We start from the raw sequence: 24,170 nt of genomic DNA, 5'->3' as shown, positions 1-24,170 counted from the left end.
ATCCCTGTTTTAGTAACTAGGTTTGTTTTTCCTTCATAATTTAGAAACACAAATGGCCATTTACTTTGGTCATAATACAACCGTCGTATATTAAACTTCTATTCAAACATGTAGGTTTTGTTTTGTTTTTGAGATGGAGTCTAGCCCTATTATTGCCCAGGCTGGAGTGCAGTGGTGTGATTTTGGCTCACTGCAACCTCCACCTCCAGGGTTCAAGTGATTCTCCTGTCTGAGCCTCCTGAGTAGCTGGGATTACAGGCGCCCACCACCATGCCTGGCTAATTTTTGTACTTTTAGTAGAGACGGGGTTTCACCATGTTGGCCAGGCTGGTCCTGAACTCCTGATCTCAAGTGATCCACCTGCCTCGACCTCCCAAAGTGCTGGGATTACAAGTGTGAGCCACCTCGCCTGGCCCAAACATGTAGGTTAAAGGTTTTATATTTACTTACTTTACATACTGACCACATACAACAGATTATTCAAGAGTCATGTAGAAAAATGAGGTCCAAAACAAACTTTATTTACATAGAGACAATAAGGATCTCAATAACTCAAATACTGAATAATTAAGCTGTAGGTTGACTGGAAGTCCGTGATTCACCAGTCCTGTTTTTTGGAAGTAGTATAAAACTACATTTGTTATTTTCCCTCAGTTCTCTGGTATTCTTGAAGCTTGAAAGATTCAGAACACTTTAATGGTAACTTGTTGAACAGCAATAGAAATGAGATGATGTACTTAAAAGTCAGTCTCTCACAAAAAAGACGTTATATCCGAGTTCTGTTAAAGCCCCAGTCAGCAAGGCCCATAAAGGAATGAAGACATAGGATAGATTCATGGTAGTAAACTGTTCCAGTTTAGCACAGAGTGCGAGGCAGAAGGCTAATTTAAGTAACATTGCAATGAGGTACCAGGCTTTTTTTTTAATATTGTGTGATCCATGTCGAGGGTCAAAGCCAGACTTACACCGCCCAGCCATTTTCACAATCAGCATGACAAGAAGGATAGTATCAAATATCCAGACTGGAATAAATATGAGGAACCAGTTCCAAGGTGCCTTCTCATCCAGTTTCAACACCAACATGATCAAGAAGAGTAATGTGAAAAGCCAGGTGAGTAGTACTCTCTGAGCCAAGGACATTCTCATTTAAACAGTTTAAAGAGGCTGTTGCAGGATCGAAAAAAAGGAAATACACCCTAAGAGAAGGAGAAAAAGTCAAGATTGTTTTGATACCAGAAAAAAAGTATCACTTCCATTCCTAGTGAACAAAACTGGTTCTTTCCCAACTGACTTCCTAATTTTGAAAACATTCTACTATTCTTCCTTACAAATCCTCTAAAACTTAGTGATCATTGACATTATATCCACCATTCCTTACAGCCCATGACAAAATACAATTTTTAGTATATCCACTGTATAAGCTCTATTCAAAATGTCAGGTGATTCCTTTTCAATGCTATCACTGGAGTCCAGGCACTTACAACTTTATTCTTGCACTGCAAAGATGTTCTTCATCTTCCTATACATTTGCAAATCTGTAATTTTTCATTCAATTTCAAGGGGTACAAAGAAAAAAGCATTCAAAGTAGTGAAAACGGGAAAGGTGGGTATCAAGCTGAGAAGAGTTTTAAAAGAAGGGAATGGGAAGGGTGCGCGACTCACGCCAGTAATCCCAGTACTTGGGTAGGAGAAGGTGGGCCTATCACTTGAGCCCAAGAGCTCCACGCCAGCCAGGGCAATATAGCGAAACCCTGTCTCTACAAAAAATAAAAAAATTGGCAAGGCGTGATGGTATGCACCTTGTAGTCGCAGCTACTGAGAGGCTAAAGTGGGAGGATTGCTTGAGTCCAGGAAGTAGAGGCTGTAGTGAGTGACCCGTGAGATCGTGCCACTACACTCCAGCCTGGGCAACAGAGTGAGATCCTGTCTCAATCAATCAATTCATCAATAAAAGGAGGGAACGATTAATAAAAATTACAAGAATATAAAGTAGAATTAACATTTTAGTGGCTGGAGGCAGTGGCTCATGCCCATAGTCCTAACCCTTTGGGAGTCCAAGCAAGGCAGGTGCATCTCTTGAGCCCAGGAGTTCACGACTAGTCTGGGCAACATGGTGAAACCCCGTCCCTACTAAAAATACAAAAAATTAGGTGCAGTAGCACGTGCCTGTATTCCCTCCTACTCGTGATGCTGAAGTGGGAGAATCACCTGAACCCGGGAAGTCAAGGCTGCAGTGAGCCACGTTGCTCACTGCACTCCAGCCTAGGCGATGGGAGTGAGACCACTGTCTAAAAAAAAAAAAAAAGATTGTAAAGAGGTTGTTAGGCTATATAATATAAAAGGCATTGGTAACACTGGATTTTCACATAGTCTGAAACTTATATTCTTAAATTCTCACTTATTTTCTCATAAAAATTCTTACAAATATCTTCTTGATATAATAGCTTTTTTTCCTTTTAACAATACTCTCACTGATTTGTGGGGAGAGAGAGAGAGAGAGAGAGAGAGAGAGAGATAAAACTACTTGTTATCCATTCAATAATCAGGACCACCTAATAACTTTTGATGTTTTGTGATTATTAGATGCTAAATTTTGGGGGATATTTCTTATATCACTATTCTGCCTCACTGATCCATATGTTTCTCTTTTGCACTAATACTGTATGACTTACTGTTGCTCTAGGAATGTATTAATATCTGGAAGACCTAGTATCTACTCGCTGTTCTCTTTTCTAGAATCTTTTTTTCTTTTTTTTTTTTTTTTTTGAGATGGAGTCTCACTCTGTCACTCAGGCTGGAGTGCAATAGCACGATCTTGGGTTACTGCAGCCTCTGCCTCTCGGGTTCAAGTGATCCTCCCACTTCAGTTTCCCAAGTAGCTGGGGTTTCACCATGTTGGCCACGCTGATCTCGAACTCCTGATCTCAAGTGATCCACCCACCTCAGCCTCCCAAAGTGTTGGGATTACAGGTGTGAGCCATCATGCCGGCTGCTTTTCTAGAATATTTTCTATTTTGTCCTTACAGTTTTTCAATGCTAAAATTGCTAAGCTGATTCTTAAAAACTTAGAATTTTGATTGTGAATGCATAAAACTTAGGGATAGCATTTATTTTATTTAATCTTCACATATAGATTTATGATATGTTCCTCTACTTAAGTTTTTTATACCAACCTTTATGACCATTTGGAAAAAGGATAAGTAGAATGGGAAATCAGAAGCCAGACTGTATGCAGTTAACAGAAGATCAAGAAATGGAAACAATTGAGAACACTTTATTCCTTTGAGGCATTTGGAGAAGAGAAAATGAAAGATAGGGTATATGAAACTGAAAGAAGAAATTTTCAGGAAAGGAAGAATTTATGACTACAAACAGAGAAATAAGCCAATGGGGAATGGCACTGAAGATGAGAGAGGATACTTGATGGAAAGAGAAAAAGATCAGAAGGTGCTACCCATAGGAACAAAAGCATGCGTGGTAGGAGGAAAGATGCAGGAAGATAATAGAGAAAAGGTGAAGAAACTGGCTAATTGAGCCAAATACCCTAGATTAGCGTGCTCAATTATGTTTTAGAACTAACTTTGATGTACTGTGCAACATCCATACTACTTTAAATAGTGGATGGCTATCACGGTGCAAGAGGACACATCTGTTCTATTTTAACAGTTAAGTATGAGTCTCCTAACTCACCTCTTTTCCCTTATACCCATCTAGTGGCACTTAAACTTGTTTACTTAATTGGCACAGGCTTCATACTGCAGTACTTTTGCTCCTAAGGAGGCATTTTTCTGTGTTGGTTTCCTTTCCCGGCCAGAGGCTGCCATATAGTGGGATGTGGGACTGAATTTGGAAGCAGGGTTGGATGGGTGTGTGTTGATTAATAACCATGGATGGATTTCTTCCTGTAAATTGCACAATCCCCATCTCCAATCTATCTGGCCGTTTTTGTGAACCTCTGAAAAACGGTTTACGATTATACATTTGCTTAAACCTAACTGTTCCATCTGCCATCGGATAAGACAAGCTTCATTTTTTTCTTATATTTGGCTGCACTCACCACAGGTGCTTTAAGGCTGGAGGTGAAAGGATGCAAGTAACAATCTTATCGTGCCTACAAGATTTATAATGTGGGATGTAACAAAATTCTGTTATGTTCTTGCACGAAAATACCCTCAGTGGGGAAGCACTGCTGATACTTAAATGACGATTGAAGGATTGTACGCTTGTAGGCTGAGCTACAACGATGACATACGATCCCAGTTTTACATTTACGTCTTCATCAATTTGGGCAGTCGTTATGTTTCCTACTATTCTCTCCACATGAAAGGGGGAGGTGCGTACTCCAAAAATGTGCTCAACTAAAATGTTTCCCATTTAAGGTGGCTATTTCCTGCACTAGGAAGACACTTAAATATTTGTTAATGATTCCTTATTCATTTTTAAAACCTTCGGAGTGACCCCGTTATGGAAATATATAGAGCCCCACCGACATCGCCCGCGGGTGGGTATCAGCCCCCATTTCCCTTCTCTCGCCACTGCCAGTACTCTACCAAGTGAACCTGCCTCATCCCAAAGATAATTTTGCTTCATGAGTCCACATATTTATTCTCCATAATGAGTCGCTTTTGAAAAGCCTTGCAGCAACGGCCTTGCCAAAGGAACAGCGTTCTGCTTACAACTTAGCTTATCTGGGGGCCTACTTGCCCCTGGAACTTCAGGACGCTCCTAAACTATACTTGCCCTTCTGCAAACACCGACAGTCGGCTCGCGGCGCCCCACCCGGACGCTCCCCTTTTATGGGCTGTGGGCCCAGCACACGTTGGAGTTTACCACGGTTCCTGCTGGATGTGCACAGAAGCCCTGGAGCCAAGCAGGCGTGTGCGCGTTTGGGGCTGGCTGTGTGATGGGTTGGGGGTCGGCCGCACAGCCCACGGAAGCATCAGGAGACCAGCGCCGGTCTACCGTGCGGGCTAGGGCAGAGCCCCAGACTCACCTGGCAGCGCCACCGGCCGGAGAGCGGAGAGGGACGCGAAGATCAGGAAATTCGCCAGTTTGGATCCTTGTCCTTTTCCGCACTTTTCCCCCCATTAAATCCAGAACCCGTCACATGATAATTAAGAAAAAAATTCAGTTCCGCCTCCCCAAAACACTGCGGTATAGGATCTCTCAGTCCTACCTCAGTGCCGCGCCCACATCCGGGGCTGGTTCTCACCGCCCCTGAGCCTATCCGATAGGTAGGGAGGACGCCAATCTGGATTCAGAGGTCCCTTTTCTGCGGTAATTGGACCATTTGTCCTCCGGTGTAAACCAACCGACCTTTTCTAACTTTCGGGTTGGACAGAAAGGCGGCAATAAAAAGCCCCATTGGTCCCGCCTCTCTACTGTCACGGGTTAGGAGGGAAATCAGTCCAAGTTCAGCCTGGAGTTTCCGTGCTCCCATTGGGCCCACAGATGTTAATCAGAGCAGCCGGCGCTCAGCTCCGCCCTCTCGGGACGCCCCGCCCCTCCACCCATCCTCCCTGCCCGCGCGCAGTGACTGCAGGCTCCGGCGCAAAATCCTGCGGGAGAGGGGGTGGGGCAACGCTCTGGAGGCAGCGCGCCCGCCGGCAGTCTCGTTGTGGCTCCTCGGGCTCTGTCGGCGGCGGCGCTAGCCTCGGAGTCTCCCGCGCGCACCTCAGCCGCCTCCTAGCGGCGCGGCGCCCGCTCCTACGGTAAGAGCGGCATCACCTCCGCGCTCGGGTGGGCCGTGTGGAGGTCGTCGAGTTCTGACACAATCTCGAGGATGGATCGGGACGAGGGAGGATAGCGGTCGTCGGGATGGAGGTGGGGGCTCCGGGGCCAGCGCGTCGCCCTCCGCCGCCGGCGACTTTCCCGGCAGTCTCCCGTACCTGAGGGCCGGAGTCAGCCGCGACCCCCTCCTATCAGTCGGCTGGTGGCGGAGGCTCAGCCGCCTTCCCCCCGAGCTCGCGCGGTCCTCAAGTCTTGATGGTGACGGGCCGAACCCCAGCACCGCCACCCGCCCCTCGGGCCCCGCTCCCAGGCCCCTGTCCTTTGCTTCCTTCGCTTAGCGCTGTGCTGAGGGGACGTCGGGTCCTGGAAGGGCGTTCAGGGGTCTCGGGTGGCTAGCCCGGCGGGCAGGGAGAGGTCAGCTAGCGGCCGGAGGAGCGGGCTCGGGGTGGGGGGCGGCGGCTCGCGCGCTGGCAGAGGTGGAAGGAGGGTCGCTGCCCTGCCCCCTCTGAGCAGGCGGTAGTCGAGTTTTCCGATCCCAACACGGCGGAGAGGGTGCTGAGATGCTAGGCATGGGCCTTAAGGGGTAGTTCCCGTCTGGAAACAATACCGTGCTCCAACAGCATGCTTCGGTTTTTCTTATTTTTATCTGCCCAGTGTTGACAGCCAGCATTCTGGTATTGTCCTTCGAGTCATGGCTTTCTAACTCAGCACCTCCTTGTGTAACTTCAGGGATCATTCTGTCACTAATCTGTCACCCTTTTTATTTTTAGCGTGGCAAAAACAAGGAACTGCCTTATACTAACCTGTGCAGGATCTGGAACAATTTATTAATCTCAGTGCGTACTTTACATGCCAAGTAATTTTGAAATTCATGGTGCATATTAAATATTTTGTAGTTTTCGGTTACTTTCTTTGTGTATAGTATATCCTCTTTGCTTTGAGACTACTTTTTAGGTGTGATACTTTAATCTTACAGTTTTTGGTTAGCTTTTGCCATTTTTAAACGTTTTTTTCATTTTTTTTCCTCCAAGACTTTGGCTAGAGACTTAGTATTTGATCTTGTTTTCAGGTATTTTTGTAAAGTTTGTTTTCTTTCAAACTGGGCTTTTTTCACCGTATTTTTAATACTGGAAGGAGAATTCTGAGAGTCTGGAAACTGCGCACTTTAGCCTAAAGAGCCACAAAACAGTGTAACAATTTGAAATCCTAACTTGGATATGGTGTATGGACTGCAAATTTTAAGAGAAGGAAATGGATATGCCTTATCAGTTGCAGTGGCTCAACCTCCATAACCTAGAGGAGAGGAATCTGGAGGTCTGGGGAGAATGGGCCGTGTCTGGGGCCAGAAACAAAGTGGTTCCAGGAAATTTTTTTGCTCCAGAAATAGCCTGCCTCCCACACAGACTAGCTGTCTGAATGCATCTGATAGTTTTAAGTTAGGTGTTGGTGAGGTGGAGAGTTTTCGTGTTCTAATTTTGACCAGTTTCTGGTGGAGCATGAAAATGTGGTGAGTAAACAAGTATAGTATACAATAAGGGCACTCTTGCATAGTCAAGCCTCCATGAGTAAACTTTCTTTGAGCCCAAACTGGCACTGGACAGTTGGCCTTAAAAATAAGGTGACCCACCCAGTTTTTAAACCATGAACCTTTTTTGGCTGGTCCATTTAATGCAGAATTGCAAGGAATTTGTAACGAAAAAAACCTTCATTAAAATGAAGAGAATTTAGGGTGTCATGTGGATAAAATGAGACTTGAAATAGTTGGACTACTTGTATATTATTTAATCATTTTAGTCCTGTGAGATGGGTACTGATTACTGTCATTTTATAGATGAGCAAACCAAGACTTAGTTTAACTAATTTGTTCAAGATTTCTTCACTAATGAGTCAGTAGAGGGGAGATTTACACCTATACACTCTGATTCCAAAGCCTACATTCCAAGCCATTATACTTTATTACCACAGTAAAATTGGATTCTTGGAGACTTTATAGTAGGAGACTACTCAGTGGAAAATAATGCTGCAAAACCGTAAATTGAGTCCACTATTGTACACAGTAACACTTTGAGATCATTGTATAATAGGCACTATTGGATTTTGCTGAAGATAAAGGGATGGAGTTACCTTCTCTATGTTTGAGGAGCATCCATTTGATGGGAGAGATAAGTATTTGAACAAACTATGGTAATACAATACGATATATACAGATTCAGCATCTGTAAACTGAAAATGTGAAATGCTGTAAAATCTGAAACCTTTTGAGTGTCAAGATGTTGCCACAAGACACTTGACTTCATATGACAGGTTACAGTCAAAATACAGTCAAGCCGGGCGCGGTGGCTCACGCCTGTAATCCCAGCACTTTGAGAGGCCAAGGAGGGTGGATCACCTGAGGTCAGGAGTTCAAGGCCAGCCTGACCAATATGATGAAACCCCGTCTCTATTGAAAATACAAAAAAATTAGCCGAGCGTGGTGGCATGCGCCTGTAGTCCCAGCTACTCCGGAGGCTGAGACAGAAGACTCACTGGAATCCAGGAAGTGGAGGTTGCAGTGAGCCGAGATTGTGCCACTGCACTCCAGCCTGAGTGACAGAGCAAGACACCATCTCAAAAAAAAAATAAATAAATAAAAAAAGTCAAAACTTTGTTTCATGCACAGAATTATTTTAAAATGTTATATAAAATTACCTTCGGGCTATGTGTATAAGGTGTAAATGAAACAGAAATGAATTTTGTGTTTATACTTGGGTCCCATCTCTAAGATATCTCTTTATGTATATGCAAATATTCCAAAATCCAAAATGCTTGTGGTCCCAATAATTCTTGAGACAAGAATTCAGTTAAAGTATAGACAGTCTGGATTTGAATTCCTGGAACATAATACCAAACCTCTTTTAGCATCAGTTCCCTTATCTGTTTAATGGAAAGGATAATACTTCAAGGACGATATTAAGCCTTAAATAAAATATATAAAGTACTGGCACATGGAAAGCAGTGAATAAAAAAGAAACAATAATTTTAAGAGAGAACTAGTTGGGTTTCAGGGGAGCTAACACTGAAGCCTTAAAGGTCTGAAGGTGGTATTTGTAGGTGGGGAAGGTGGGCATTCCATGCAGAACAGGAAGAGGCAGAGTCTCAGAACAGAAATGTGGATTGTTGAGGGAATGGTAAGTAATTGTAGCTTTGTATAAAATGTATGTGTGAAGGCCAGGTTTAAGTGATAATGGTATGTAAATGTGGTTGGACAAAGTGAGTACTACCCAATTTTGATAATTGGAAATTGCATACTTAGATACTAAAATTACAGGAAAACCTCAGCAGTTTGTCCATTATTACATGTTTATTTAATATTTACCTTCCAATACTTATTTTCCCAGTTCAAAGTAAGACTCGAAGAATTCCAAAGTGACGGTTGCCATCCTTTAACCCCTTTACCTAGTCTGTAACCACCTGGAGTCATTATTGCAAACTCCCCTTTGCATATTTTGACTGTCTTTTCTTAACCCCTACTTGATATATGATAGTGGGCCAGAATTTTTTTTATTTTGAGACAGAGTCTCATTCTGTCTTCCAGGTTGGAGTAGAAGTGCGATCACTGTAAAACCTTGAACTGTCAGGCTCAGGCAATCGTGTTGCCTCAGTCTCCTGAGCAGCTACACCTGCAGGCATGCACCACTGTGTCCAGCTAATTTTTTAATTTGTATTTTTTTGTAGATACAGGGTCTTGCTATGTTGGGCAGGCTAGAGACCTCAAGCGATTTTCCCACCTTGGCCTCCCAAAGTCTTGGGATTACAGATGTGAGCCTCCACACCTGGCCAGTGTGTTTTAAATTGGGACTGCCCTTGAAAATCTGAGAAAGTCTCATGCTTCTGTCTTCTCAGATTAATACCGAACCATAAATACATTAAATTTACAAATCTGAAACATCACTTGATGACCAGAATCATGTGAAAGTGGAAAATATTAAGTGACATTTAGGAAAACTGCATTTTTAGTCCACCTTGTTAGTCTCATGAAAATTTCTAATGTGACACAAAATAGAGAAGTGAGTTTTCAGATGAGAACAACTGACTGCTTCCTAGAACAGGTAGTTGTAGAGCACTAGGAATGAAAATGTGCTGGATTTTATTCTGGGTACTGAACAGGAACTGGGGCAGGAAATAGCTGTGGCTGAACCACTACCTGATAATAATCATAACATGGTTAAATTTGACATTTAAGGAGAGGAAGTAAAGGGAAAAGTGCATAGTGTGCAGCTTTCCAGTTGCAAAAACAGTTCAAGAAAGGGGCTGTTCAAAGTATATCTACAGCAATTTTAAAGACATGTAGGCACTCATATTTGTTGCATGAATGAAAGTACTTTTGTAAGACCTTCTGTATAGGATTTGTTACAGATAGCAAAAAATGTATGAAACTTAGGTGGCACGGGTTTTGGTGCTCTATAGACCTAGGTTCAAGTCCTGATACTGACATCACTGGTTGTGTGACATTGGACTCCTTATGTAATATTTTTGAGGTTCAGTTTTATTTATTCACTAAATGGAGTTACCTACTTTCTGAGATTTTAAGAATTAAATGAGATAATAATGTATGTAAAGCACTTAACATATTCTTGGTTTATAAGACTAGCTCAAAAAGTGGTTGCTGCAATTATTTGACTAAGTTGAACAGGCGTGTGTGCGTGTGTGTATGTATGTTTTAAAATAACAATTCCCAGATAGAATAAGAGAAGCCAGAAAATGTCCAACAAGCAAATAAAACCTTAAAAGGAGGCAATAGGATTCAACAGGCAGAGTTGAATAATCATTTTACCCACACAAAAGAAGGGAAAATATATGGAGAGAGCTTCACATTATCAACTTTTTTCTGAAGAAAGTAAATCAAATTCATTAAACCAGATGGAGTGCATAAATAAGGTTTTGCTATTCGAAATGACAATGAAAAACATAAGTGAAGTAGGGTTTCAGTACCATGAATTAAGTGTATAGGGAAAGGGACTTGTTTTCTCAAATCTCTTAACCACCTTATTTCTAAAATTCTTTGACAAGGAAAAGCTATTAATTGTATAGTTATGGGAATGCTTTAATTGCAAGTAATCCTGGGAGACAGAGCATACTGATTTATCTACACAGATTTCCTGCGTGTTCATTCCGTATATCCCATTGTCTTTTGTGTGTTTTTTAGGTGCTGAATGTATGAATGCATCATTTGTTGAAAAATAAACCCATCTTCTTGTTCCTAAATCTGTTTTACCCTTGTAATCTCTATCTTAATGAGGGTTCTTTTTTTTGTTTGTTTGATACAGAGTTTTGCTCTTGTTGCCCAGGCTGGAGTGCAATGGTGCGATCTCGGCTCACTGCAACCTCCTTCTCCTGACTTTAAGCAATTCTCCTGCCTCAGCCTTGCGAGTAGCTGAAATTACAGGCGCCCATCACCATGCCCAGCTAATTTTTGTATTTTTAGTAGAGATGGGGTTTCACCATGTTGGCCAGGCTGGTCTTGAACTCCTGACCTCAGGTGATCCACCCGCCTTGGCCTCCCAAAGTGCTGGGATTACAGGTGTGAGCCACCATGCCTGGCCTTAATGAGGGTTCTTTTAGTGTTCAAGCCAAGAGTCATGTGGTGTCCTTACTCTGTTCCTCTCCATATCTTTAATTGCCAGTCAATTACTACATCTGGTCCTCTGTCTGCTTCTACTAACATCCGTCTTTCAATCTGGCCTGGTCCCAACACCCACAATTAAGAAAAAAACAAAACAATCATTGCCACTGACTTAGTTCAAACCTCATTATTGTCCCCAAATTATGTCATTTATTTCCTTTTAGGAAATTAAATTCTTCACACAGCTTCTTCACACAGTTCTTCACACAGCTTCCTTCAGAATAATTTTGCTGAAATACCAACATAATGATATCAAAATTATATTTTTAGTGTCTGCACATGACGGTTAATAAATATTTGATCCTTCCATGTATCTTAAACTTCAGACAATACTAAGTGACTTACATATATAGGCTTGTTAGGCTTGGGATTTTCTTTGTGGGAAGGATTTTAACTGTAAATTCAATTTCTTTAATAGACACAGACTTACTCAGTTTATTTCTTCTTGAGTTAGCATTGATAGTTTGTATTTTCCTAGGAGTCTGTTCTTTTCATCTAAAGTTGTTAAATTCATTGGCATAAAATTATTCATGACATTTTCTTATTAATCTTTTTAATATCTGTAAGACATATAGTGCTGTCCTCTCTCTCATTCTGACTCTGCTGTCTTTTCTCTCCTGTTCTCCTGGCTAGAGGTTTATTGATCTATTTTATTGATCCTCTCAGAGAACCAGTTTTTAGTTTTTTGTATTGATTTTCTATCCTCAATTTCACTGGTTTCTATTCATCTTTATTATTTTTGTTTCTACTGTTTATTTTGCATTTTATTTGTTCTTGATTTGCTAGAATCTTAAGTTGGAAGCTTGGCTCATAATTTGAAGCATTTATTCTTCTCGAAAATGAGTGTTTAATTCTATAAAATTCTCCCCTAAATAGTGTTTTGACTGCATCTCATGAATTTTGATGTTTTCATTTTCATTAAAGTTCAGAATCCTTGATAAATTCCTTTGTGATTTCTTTGACTCCACTTGTTATTTAGAAGTATGTAGATGAGTTTCCAAATATTTGGGGATTTTTCAGATATTTTTTCCTTAGTTCTAACTTGATTTCACTATGGTCAAAGAACATACATTGTATGTTTTGAATCATTTTAAATTTATTGAGACTTGTTTTATGGCCCAGATTATGGTCTGCCTTGGCAAATGATTCATTCACACTTGAAAATAATTTTGGGTGAAGTGGTTTATAAATGTCAGTCAAGGCTGGGTGGGATGGCTCACACCTGTAGTCCCAGCACTTTGGGAGGCCGAGGCGGGGGGATCATTTGAGGTCAGGAGTTCGAGACCAGCCTGGCCAACATGTTGAAACCTCGTCTCTACTAAAAGTACAAAAAATTAGCTGAGGTTGGTGGTGTGTGCCTGTAGTCCTAGCTACTCAGGAGACTGGGGCAGAAGAATTCTTTGAACCTAGAAGGTGGAGGTTACAGCAAGATCACACCACTACACTCTAGCCTGGGTGACTCCATCTTAAAAAAAAAAAAAGTCAAGTCAAGTTGGTTGATAGAATTGTTCAGGTCTTCTATATGTCCTTGTTGATTTTGTCTACTTGTTATATCAATTTTTGAAAGAATGGTATTGAATCTCTATAGATGTGGACTTGCTGATTTCTCCTTGCAATTCTTTAAATTTTTGCATTATGTATTTTGAAGTTCTATTGCTAGGTGCACGCATATTTATGATTGTTATGCTTGCTTGGTGAATTGGATCCCTTTATCACTGTGAAATGGACCTCTTTAATCCTGGTAATATGTTTTGCTCTGAAATCTATTTTGTATAGCCATTCGAGCTTTGTTTTCATTAGAGTTAACATGATATTTTTTTCCATCTTTTTACTTTCTACCTTTTTTATGTTTATATTTAAGTGAGTATCTGACAGATACACATAAAAATAGGTCTTGCTTTTGGGTCTTGGGTCTTGCTTTTTAAAATCCAGTTTCCTAATCTCTGCCTTTTAATTTAGACCATTTACATTTAATGTGATTATTGATATTATTGGGTTTAAGTCTACCATCTTGCTATTTGTTTTTTGTCTCATCTGTTCTTTTTACCTTTTTTGGATTCTTTGAGTATTTTTATGACTTCACTTTATAACCGTTTTTGACTTGTCTGTAACTCTTTTTTTCTTGTAGTTTTGTTTGTAGTAGCTAGTATACATCATTATTACAGTCTACTTTTGAGTAATAAAACTACTTCATATATTTTATGAGAACCTTTTAACAGTATACTGTTTCCCCTTTCTGAAACTTTGTGCTGTTATTTGTGCTGTATATTTTAAATCCCAAACTATGTTGTTGATCTTTTAGCTTTAGTTCTCTTTTAAAGAGATTTAAACACACATACACACACATACATTTTAATACATAAAATTTTTTAAAGACTCTTAGATTTGCCCCTTTTAAGGTTGAATAATATCCTATCATATGTATGTACTATTTTTTGTTCATCCATTGATGGACATTTGGGCTGCTTCCGCCTTTTGCCTATTGTCAATAGTGCTGCTATGAATATGAGTGTGTGAGTATCTCTTTGAAACTCTGCTTTCAATTCTTTTGGATATATTCACAGAAATGCGATTGCTGAATCATATGGTAGTTCTATTTTTAATCTTTTTGTACCATTTTACAATTGCATCAACAGTGCAGAAGGGCTCCAATTTTTCCACATTTTCATCAATATTTATTTTCTGTTTTTTTTGTTTTGTTTTTATGATAGCCGTCCTAATGGATGTAAGGTGATATCTTGTGGTTTTGATTTGTACTTTTCTGATAATTAGTGATGTTGAGCATCTTTTTGTGTGCTTGTTGGCCATTTGTGTATCATCTTTGGGCACATGTCCATTCAAATCCTTTGCCCATTTTTAAATCAGGTTATTTGATTTTTTGTTATTGTGTTGTAGGAGTCATCTATATATTCTGGATATCAACCCCTTACCAGATTTATTTTTTGCAAATATTTTCTCCCATTCTGCAAGGGAGAAAAATATATGCCTTTTGATGCACAAAAGGTTCTAAGTTTGACGTAGTCCCATTTGTCTGTGTTTGCTTTTGTTGCCTATACTTTTGGTGTTATAGCCAAAAAATAATTGCCAAGTCAGATGTTATGAAGCTTTCTCCTGTGTTTTCTTCTAGGAGTTTTTTAGTTTTATTTCTTATGTTTAGGTGTTTAATCAATTTTGAGTTAAGTTTTGTAGAGGGTGTAAGATAAAGGTCCACCTTCATTCTTTTTGTTGTATCCCATTTTCCCAGCACCATTTGTTGAAGAGATTGTTCTTTTCCTACTGAGTGGTCTTGGTACCCTCGTTGAAGATTATTTGACCACATATATGAGGGTTTATTTCTTGGGTCTTTATTACATTTGTTGATTTATCTTTATACCAATATCACACTGTTGTGATTACTGTTTTGTAATATGTTTTGAAATCAGGAAGTGTGAGTCCTCCAAATTTGTTGTTCTTTTTAAAAATTGCTTTGGCTATTTGGGGTCCCTTAAGATTCGATATATATTTTAGTATGAGTTTTTTGGTTTCTGCCAAAAATGCTCTTGGGATTTTGATAGGGATTGCACTGAATCTGTAGATTGCTTTGGGTAGTATGGAAATTTTAACCGTGTTACATTTCTCAGTCCATGAACATGGGATTTCTTTTCATTTATTTGAGTCTTTAATTTCTTTTAGCAGTGTTTTAAATAACAGATGTTGCAATATCCTTGTTTACAAGTCCTTTCATCTTTGTCATTTGTGGGTCTGATTCTGTTTCCTCATCATGAATTATATTTTCCTGTTTACTTATATGCCTGCTAATTTTTGTTTGAATGCCAGACATTTTGTATTTCACGTTGTTTAAAGCTGTAATTGGTCTTCCTGCTCCTTTTTGGTGATTCTTTCCCTTGCTTCAGGTAGTTTTTCCTACACTGCATATGCCAGTCAATATTCAACTGAAGACTTAAGGGGAATCCTCTACAGAGCTACAGAACTGTCTTTGTGCAGTTCTCTCCCCTTTGGATACTTTGCTCTAGGAATTCTAGCTGCCTTGATGTCTCTGAATACTCAAATCTGGCTTGTCAATGTAGGGATACTTCTGGGCTTTGGATTTTCCCCTTCTGGCACTGCATCCTGGAAACTTTGCAGACAGCACACTTGGACAATCATTGGGCTCACTTTTTGTTTCCACTCTTTCAAGGATGTGCTATCAGTTACCCAGTATCTGAAAACATTTCACTTTTTTTCCTAACTTTTTAGTTTTTAAATGGAGAGGAATAATCTGGTTCTCATTACTCCCATCATGGCTAGAAGTGGGAATTCCTGTATACTGAGTTTTAAAGTAATATTTTAAATGGAAAGTATAAAAAGTACCATTTTGGTTTTATTATTTTTAAATCCCAAATTTGTGTTTAGGGTGCATAAGCATTGTATAGCCAGAACCAGAGTAGACTATAGGTTTGATTGGCTGAATGTGTTTAGGTTCATTGTCAACATTCTTGTTTCCCTTGAAATAAATGTAGGCATGTATGATGAGTTAAAAGGTAAGCAAATAATTGCATTTTCTTATATAAACCCAGTTCATTTTTTTTTTTTTTTGAGTTGGAGTCTCTCTTTGTCACCCAGGCTAGAGTACAGTGGCATGATCTTGGCTCACTACAACCTCCGCCTCCTGGGTTCAAACGATTCTCCTGCCTCAACTTCCCAAGTAGTTGGGACTACAGGCAGGCACCACTGTACCCAGCTAATATTTGTATTTTTAGTAGAGACGGGGTTTTGCCATGTTAGCCAGGCTGGTCTCAAACTCCTGACCTCGGGTGATCTGCCCACCTTGGCCTCCCAAAGTTCTGGGATTACAGGCATGAGCCACCACTCCCAGCTGAATGATGTTCAGTGTGAGATTGGTTGATTTTTCCTCCTGATTAGATTTGGGTTATGTATTTTATTTTTATTTTTTATTTTTGAGACAGAGTTTTGCTCTTGTGGCCCAGGCTGCAATGCAGTGGTGCCATGTTGGCTCACTGCAACCTCCACCTCTTGGGTTCAAGTGATTCTCCTACCTCAGCCTCCAAAGTAGTTGGGACCAGGCACCCGCCGCCATGCCCAGCTAATTTTTGTATTTTTAGTAGAGACAGGGTTTCATCATGTTGGCCAGGCTGGTCTTGAACTCCTGACCTCAAGTGATCCACCCACCTCAGCCTCCCAAAGTATTGGGATTACAGGCGTGAGCCACTGTGCCCAGCCCTGGGTTACGTACTTTAGGCAGGAATACGACAGACGTGATGTTGTGTACTTTCTAGTGCATTATATGAGGAGGCAAATACTGTTATTTCTCCTATTACTGGTGATGATAACTTCTATAATTTAGTTAAGGAGATATCTGCCAGGTTTCTACAAGGTAAAGTCACTGTTTTATTCTTTGTAATTAATACGTACCTGTGGTTAGATATTTTTAAGTTATGTTAGTATCCTACTACTCTTAAACTTACCCATTAATTTTAACATCTAGTGATGATTCTTGTGTGAATCCATGATTATCAAGATGGGTGCCAAATGGTGATTTTTCTGATTTTGTAGTTTCTTTTATGTTTATTAGCTGACTTCTGTGATAAAGAAAAGCTTCTACCTCTTTTTTCACTTACTTATTAATATCAGTGTAGACTCATGGATTCTTGTTTTATCGTTTTGCCAATGACTCTATGATTCTTTGAGCATTTTCTTTCTGATCCAACAAGATATTCCACAGTCATCTGGTACTATCTCTGTGCCAGCCCTAGAATAAGACATTTCTCTTAGCAATGTTGGTTTATTTTACTACGAAGTGGTATTTAGAGATCTAGGTGTTAGGTGTGCTTATTGCTACTGAGGAGTCATTGTTTCTAAGCCCTCTCAGTGGACGTAAAGTATATATGTATATGGATGAGTATATATATGTGTGGGTGTGTGTAATACACTTTTATTTTCAGAAAGAATATTAACTAGTGTCATGGCTGCTAAAAATAAAAAAGTGAATATAGGCTTAGGCTACATGACCAAGTGATCATATCCTTATCACAAGAAATTGTAGCTCCAATGTTTTGCATTCTTCAAATACATTGTTTTGTTGACTAACTGGATTCCAGGAATTACTTAGATCTTATCTGATGAGAAAAAGAACCTGTATGGTGAGGGGCCTGGAAATCATGTTATATGAAGAACAGGTAAAGGAACTGGGAACATTTAGTCTGGAAAAAGATAAATGACAACATATGCTTATTATATTAAGTTGTTTGAGGCAGAAGAAATGACACATATTTATTCTGTGTTCACTTAGAGTACATAATTAATACAGATGAATGTATTTTAAGAGAGAGATAAATTTATCTCTGCATAAGGAAAATTTTGAGGCGAGTTTTCCTCTAATGGAGTAAAATGACTTGAATACCTCAAACCCAATTATTATCTCTAATCAGGAGAAGCTTGCTTATTACATAATTTGTGTGTGCTGTAAGACATTAGAACTACTTGAGAGATGTCTAAGTATGCTATATTTAGTGGCTTAGTCAATAGTATGTTTCATGAGATGCATCACGAGGAAAGGATTCTGTTCTAAATAAATGTAAGAAATAATGTGTACATAATCTTCTATTGGATATTTATAATGCAGAGTAACATGTTAAAAGGCTCTGAGAAGTCCTCAAGTAAGGAAACTTGTTTGACTTTTTCTAATATAGTGGATATAGGAACAGGTGAGGTTATGGGTATAATCTAATAGTAGCCATACAGTAGTCATCTATAGATGCATGGTCTTTCTGTCTGTCTGTCTTTCTTTCTTTCTTTCTTTCTTTCTTTCTTTCTTTCTTTCTTTTTTCTTTCTTTCTTTCTTTCTTTCTTTCTTTTTCTTTCTCTCTCTCTCTCTTTCTCTTTCTTTCTTTCTCTCCCTCTCTCTCTCTCTTTCTTTCTTTCATTTTAAACCAGGCCTTCAAGCATTTTATCCTTTGAGTTACAAACAATCCAGTTACACACTCTTTTATACGTGGTATTTAAACCAAGATATTAGATGTGATCATCAAGGGACTGTGTGAAGATAGAGATGTGCAAAAACTGAGCTCAGGGAGAAGAGGCAAACTAGCAAAGAAACTGAGAAGGAGTAAGTAAAGAGGAACAAACTAAAGAGAGTGGTTTCCCGGAAGCTAAGTGAATAAAGTGTTCCGGGAGAAGAGAACATGATCAGCTGTGCTTTATACTACCAGTAGGTTGAATAAGATAAGCAACCGAGACCTGACCATTGCATTTAGCGACTGGAAGTCATTGGTGTCCTTAAAGAGAGCTTTCAGTGGAGTACTGGGAGCAAAAGCATGATTGGATTGAGGAGAGGAGATGGAGAAGTGGGAGTAGATAGCAATGTTTTGCACTGAAAGGGAGAAGAGAAATGTATTTATTGAGCACCTTCCTTGTGTCATGTTGCTGAAAATATTTAAGCAATGATGAAATATATGAGCTATACATAGCTTAGCTCATCATTCTGGCTTAAATAGTAGTTGCAGTATGTTTATTAAGTACTTTTCTCTGTGATGTAGATTTGAATAGACTAGAAATTGAAATATTGGTTTCCTGACTTACAGAAAATTTCTTCAGATTAAAAGAACATTGGGGATAGTGGCTGTTAAATTGTATTGCATTCTCCAGTTTCTAGGTGGTTTAGGCTAGTTGGCTTAGTAGTTTTATCGATCATGAATTGATGATCTGGACATGTTAATAACGGTGTTACATAAAATAGTAAGATTTGGTGTCCAGTCATACGTTCATCATTTTTAAAATGACCTAGTATCAAGAGTAATATTTAAAGCCACATATCCTAATTTTAAATTGGCCCCTGTAACCATAGGAGGAGAAAACTCAGGAAACACAATTCAGTCCTCATTTTTACTTCATTAACTTTCCATCTACCTTCTTGGAGCTAATTGCAAGTCCACTCTGTAAGTCCAATTGCGGCAACTTCTCATCGTTCACAGCTGTGTTAATATAAGGTCGCTGCAAACACTGAATTAGCCAATAGTGAAGCATTGCTCTTAGAGGAAATACAGAGTTGAGTTCCTGTGAGCCACTGGTCACGACATTTTTGTCATCAGTGATCAATCCATAACCTTGTTTCATATGTGTTTCTATTTAAAGACATCTTTTTAAATTTTGTTGTTAATTTTGTTAACATTGAACTGACAACCAACAGCACTATAACTCATATCTGAATGAAACTTAGCTAACACAGTATTTTCTCTGTAAGACACATTAAATCTTTCTTGCACTTAGGAGCACTAGACCACATTTCAGCACTACGCTTGGGGGGCATTTTTTGTTTGTTTGTTTGTTTTTTGAGACGGAGTCTCACTCTGTCACCAGGGTGGAGTGCAGTGGTGCAATCTCGGCAATCTCGGCAATTTCTGTCTCCCTGGTTCAAGCTATTCTGCCTCAGCCTCCCGAGTAGCTGGGATTACAGGCACGTGCCACCATGCCCAGCTAATTTTTGTATTTTTAGTAGAGATGGGGGTTTCACCATATTGACCAGGATGGTCGCAATCTCCGGACCTCGTGATCTGCCTGCCTCGGCCTCCCAAAGTGCTGGGATTACAGGTGTGAGCCACCACGCCCAGTCCCGGGGGTGGTGGGGGGCATTTTTAAACAACAGTATCTAGGCCGGGTGCGGTGGCTTACGTCTGTAATTCAGCACTTTGGGAGGCTGAGGCGGGTGGATCACTGGAGGTTAGGAGTTCAAGACCAGCCTGACCAACATGGTGAAACTAGTCTCTACTAAAAATACAAAAAAATTAGCCAGATGTGGTGGTGTGCACCTGTCATCGCAGCTGCTCAGGAGGCTGAGACAGGATAAGCATTTGAATCCGGGAGGCGGAGGATGCAGTGAGCTGATATCACACCACTGCAGTCCAGCCTGGGCAGCAGAGCGAGACTCTGTCTCAAAAATAAAATAAAATAAAACAGCAAAATCCCAACAAAAAGCAAAAAAAAAAAAAAAGAAAAAGAAAAAGAAAAGCTTAAAACATGACACTTACACCACAAAAAGGACACTTGTTTATAGTATAACAGCTATCTTATTTAAGAAGATAGTGTCACCTTCTTCAGCCTTTGCTGGGAACATGCATGTTGGGAACCTCAGATTTTTCTCTGCTTTGTGCATGTCTGTAAATGACTGTAAAAGTACCAGGAGTATTGATTTTAGTAAACAGGCAGATTTGCAGATAATGAACTCTATGAAAGTGGCTGTCCAGTATGTTAAATGGAAATTTTGAAATATATTGCATAATTCCATCATATTTATGATGGTAAGAATTCCAGTTTACTGAAGCTATAACTATTGGGAAATTGAAATTTAAAACTGGTTTCAATTTGTAGTTTTATCAAAGTTCTGCAGATAGATGTTTTCAGAGATAGTTATACAAAATTTAGGAAAATAGCAGCCCTAGAGCCCCTTTTCCACAGTTTCTGTTTCCCAGGGACAAACAGGTTCAGCTCTTTCAACTGATATTTTATTTACCATTCATAAAGATACATGTTTGACTTCCAGTTACCTGCAGGGTCATAGATAAAGTGGATCTTTTATTTTAACAGCTTTCAACTAGTCTGCCTAAAGATGGGACTAACTTTATTCCCATTTCCAGGGGATGCTTAAACCATGAATCCCTGAAACTTTTTGATTTTATTGCATAAATTGGGTTAATATTCTCCTTTCTCTACTATTGCTGTCTGCTATCTCAGATCTGCTAGGTCAGTTACAAGTCACATATCTTCTTTCAAGCTTCATTTTTGTTGTTTTTTTCTCTGTTCTCTCTGTTCTTGCGTACGTATGCCTTTGCTGTCATTTCAGTTAGATATTGTAAGGGAGTAAAGTTAGATGCCTATGTTTAGTTCGCCTTTTTTTTTCCTCGTGGAAATTTGGTTGTTGTTTTTAATATATTGGAATAACTTTTTTTTTTCTTTGAGATAAGAGTCTTGCTCTGTCACCTAGGCTGAAATGCAATGGTACAATCTTGGCTGGCTGCAACTTCTGCCTCCTGGGTTCAAGTGATTCTCGTGCCTCAATCTCTCAAGTAGCTGGGATTACAGGTGTGTACCACCATGTCTGGCTAATTTTTGTATTTTTAGTAGAGATGGGGTTTCACCATGTTGGCCAGGATGGTCTTGAACTCCTGACCTCAAGTAGTCTGCCCATCTCAGCCTCCCAAAGTGCTGAGATTGCAAGAGTGAGCCACCATGCCTGACATGAAATAACTTTTAATAGTTTTCCTGTTTATAGTACATGGGTCCAGGACAGATACACATTTTGTTTTGCTCAATTCAATTACATTATTTAGAAAATCTACTTTTATTAATTGACAATGTACATATTTGAGGGGTACATAACGATGTTTCAATACATATAATGTATAGTGATCAGATCAGGGTAATTGACATATACATTATTTCAGACATTTATTGTAGCTATTTGAACTGTATATTATTGTTAACGATAGTCATCTAACAGTGGTATAGAACACTAGAACTTATTCTTCCTATCTAGCTGTAATTTTGTAACCTTTCACAAATCTCTTCCCATCCCTCTCTTCCTTATGCCCTTCCCAGTCTCTAGTATCCTTTGTTCTACTTTTTACTTCTATGAGATCAGCTTTTTAGCTTCTACCATGAATGAGAACATGCAGGGTTTAACTTTCTGTTCCTGACTTATTTCACTTAACATAATATCCTCCAGTTCCATCCACGTTGCTGCGAATGACAAGATTTGATCCTTTTTATGGCAGAACAGTATTCCACTGTCTGTAGACCCCATTTTCTTTATCCATTCTTCTGTTGTTGGGCATCTAGGTTGATTCCATATCTTGACTATTGTGAATAGTGCTGCAATAAACAAGGGGTGCAGATGTCTCTTCAATATACTGATTTTCTTTCCTTTGGATAAAATTCCCAGTGTTGGGATTGCTGGATCATATGGTAGTTCTATTAGTAGTTTTTTGAGGAATCTCCATGCGCTTCTCCATAGTAGCTGTACTAGTTTACATTCCTACCAAATGTGTAAGAGTTCCTTTATCTCTGCATCCTCACCAGCATTTGTTATTTTCTTGTCTTTTTGATCATAACTATCTTAAGTGGGTGAGATGGTATCTCATTATAGTTTTGATTTGCATTTCCCTGATGATTAGTGTATTAGTTCGTTCTCATACTGCTAATAAAGACATACCCGAGCCTGGGTAATTTATAAAGGAAAGAGGTTTAATTGACTCACAGTTGAGCATGGCTGGGGAGGCATCAGGAAACTTAAAATCATGGTGGAAGGGGAAGCAAACACGTCCTTCTTCACATGGCAGCAGGAGAGAGAAGAATGAGAACCAGGCAAAGGGGGGAACCCTTTATAAAACCATCAGATCTTGTGAGAACTTACTCACTGTCATGAGAATAGCATGAGGGAAACCACCCCCCAGTGATTTAGTTACCTCCCACTGGGTCCCTCCCATGACACATGGGGTTTATGGAAACTACAATTTAAGATGAGATTTGGGTGGGAACAGAGCCAAACCATATCAATTAGTGATGTTGGGCATTTTAAAATATATTTATTGGCCACATGTATGTCTTCTTTTATGTGTTTAGATTTTTTGCCCATCTTTAAATTGGATTGTTTGTTTTTTGATGTTAAAAAGTTTGAGTTCCTTTTATATTCTGGCTATTAATTCCCTGTTCCATGAATAGTTTGCAAGTATTTTCTCCTAGTCTATAGGTTATCTTTTTACTCTGTTGATTGTTTCCTTTGCTGTGCAGAAGCTTTTTGTTTTTATATAATCTCCATTTGTTTATTCTTGCTTTTGTTGCCTATGTTTTTGAGGACTTATTCATAAAATCTTTTCTCAGACCAATGCCCTGAAGTATTTCCTCTATGGTTTCTTTTAGTAGTTTTGTAGTTTTGGGTTTTACATTTAGGTCTTTGATCCATTTTGGGGTCAATTTTTGTATAGGATGAGAGATGGGCATCTAGTTTTATTCTTCTGCATATCTAGTTTTCCCAGAAGTATTTATTGAAGGGACTATCCTTTCCTCAATGAGTGTTCCTGACACCTTTGTTAAAAATCAGTTAACTGTAGATACATGGATTGATTAATTTCTGGGTTCTCTATTCTGTTCCACTGATCTATGTGTCTGTTTTTATGCCAGTATTATGCTGTTTTGGTTACTATGGCTTTGTAGTATGTTTTGAAGTCTGATGGTATGATGCCTCCTCTTTGTGCTCAGGGTTGCTTCAGCTATTCAGAGGCTTCTGTGGTTCCATATGTATTTTAGGATTGTTTTTTCTATTTCTGTGAAGAAGGTAATTGTTTTTTTGACATGTGCATTGACTCTGTAGATTTCTTTGAATTGTGGGGTCACTTTAACAATATTCTTCTGATCCATATGCATGAGATGTCTTTCATTTGTTTGTGTCATCTTCAGTTTCTTTAATCAGTAGTTTATGGTTTTTCTGGAGAAGTCTTTCATCTCCTTGTTTAAATTTATTCCTAGGTATTCTTTTATTGTTGCTGTTGTTAATAAGATTACCTTTTTTGGTTTCATTTTCAGCTAGTTTGTTGTTTGTGTTTAGAAATGCTACTGATTTGTGTATATTGATACTGTATCTTGTAATTGTACTGATTTCATTTATCAGTTCTAAGAGTTTTTGGTATAGTCTTTAGGTTTTTCTATATATAAGATTGTGTCATCTCCAAATAGACATTTTGACTTCCTCCTTTTCAACTTGGTTGCCTGTTATTTCTCTTGACTAATT

General features: G+C 39.3%; 2 protein-coding genes across 3 annotated transcripts in view; one reads left to right on the top strand and one right to left on the bottom strand.

Annotated features, from left to right (window-relative positions):
* Window positions 1-500: 500 nt before the first annotated feature.
* Window positions 501-5,357, bottom strand: TMEM60 (transmembrane protein 60). The gene is made up of 2 exons (XM_011985453.1): window positions 4,994-5,357; window positions 501-1,196 (listed from the first exon to the last, which is right to left on the bottom strand). Exon 2 carries the CDS (start codon window positions 1,144-1,146, stop codon window positions 745-747), a length of 402 nt encoding a protein of 133 aa, XP_011840843.1. The 5' UTR covers window positions 1,147-1,196; window positions 4,994-5,357; the 3' UTR covers window positions 501-744.
* A 155-nt stretch (window positions 5,358-5,512) lies between these two features.
* PHTF2 (putative homeodomain transcription factor 2) overlaps window positions 5,513-24,170 on the top strand; it is a 159,931-nt gene continuing 141,273 nt past the window's right edge. For both annotated transcript variants that reach the window (XM_011985451.1, XM_011985452.1), the window contains exon 1: window positions 5,513-5,711. The gene's annotated coding sequence lies outside the window, so the exon portion shown is untranslated. The remainder of the gene's footprint in view (window positions 5,712-24,170) is intronic.

The sequence above is a fragment of the Mandrillus leucophaeus genome, unplaced genomic scaffold (genome assembly GCF_000951045.1).
Source record: "Mandrillus leucophaeus isolate KB7577 unplaced genomic scaffold, Mleu.le_1.0 Scaffold284, whole genome shotgun sequence".
Classification (NCBI taxonomy): domain Eukaryota; kingdom Metazoa; phylum Chordata; class Mammalia; order Primates; family Cercopithecidae; genus Mandrillus; species Mandrillus leucophaeus.
Note: the sequence above shows the minus strand (reverse complement) of the source record. Positions and strands in the feature narration are given on the sequence as shown.

Coding starts and splice junctions, on each gene's coding strand:
- TMEM60 (XM_011985453.1), bottom strand. CDS start 1,146: ATGAGAATGTCCTTGGCTCAGAGAGTACTACTCACCTGGCTTTTCACA.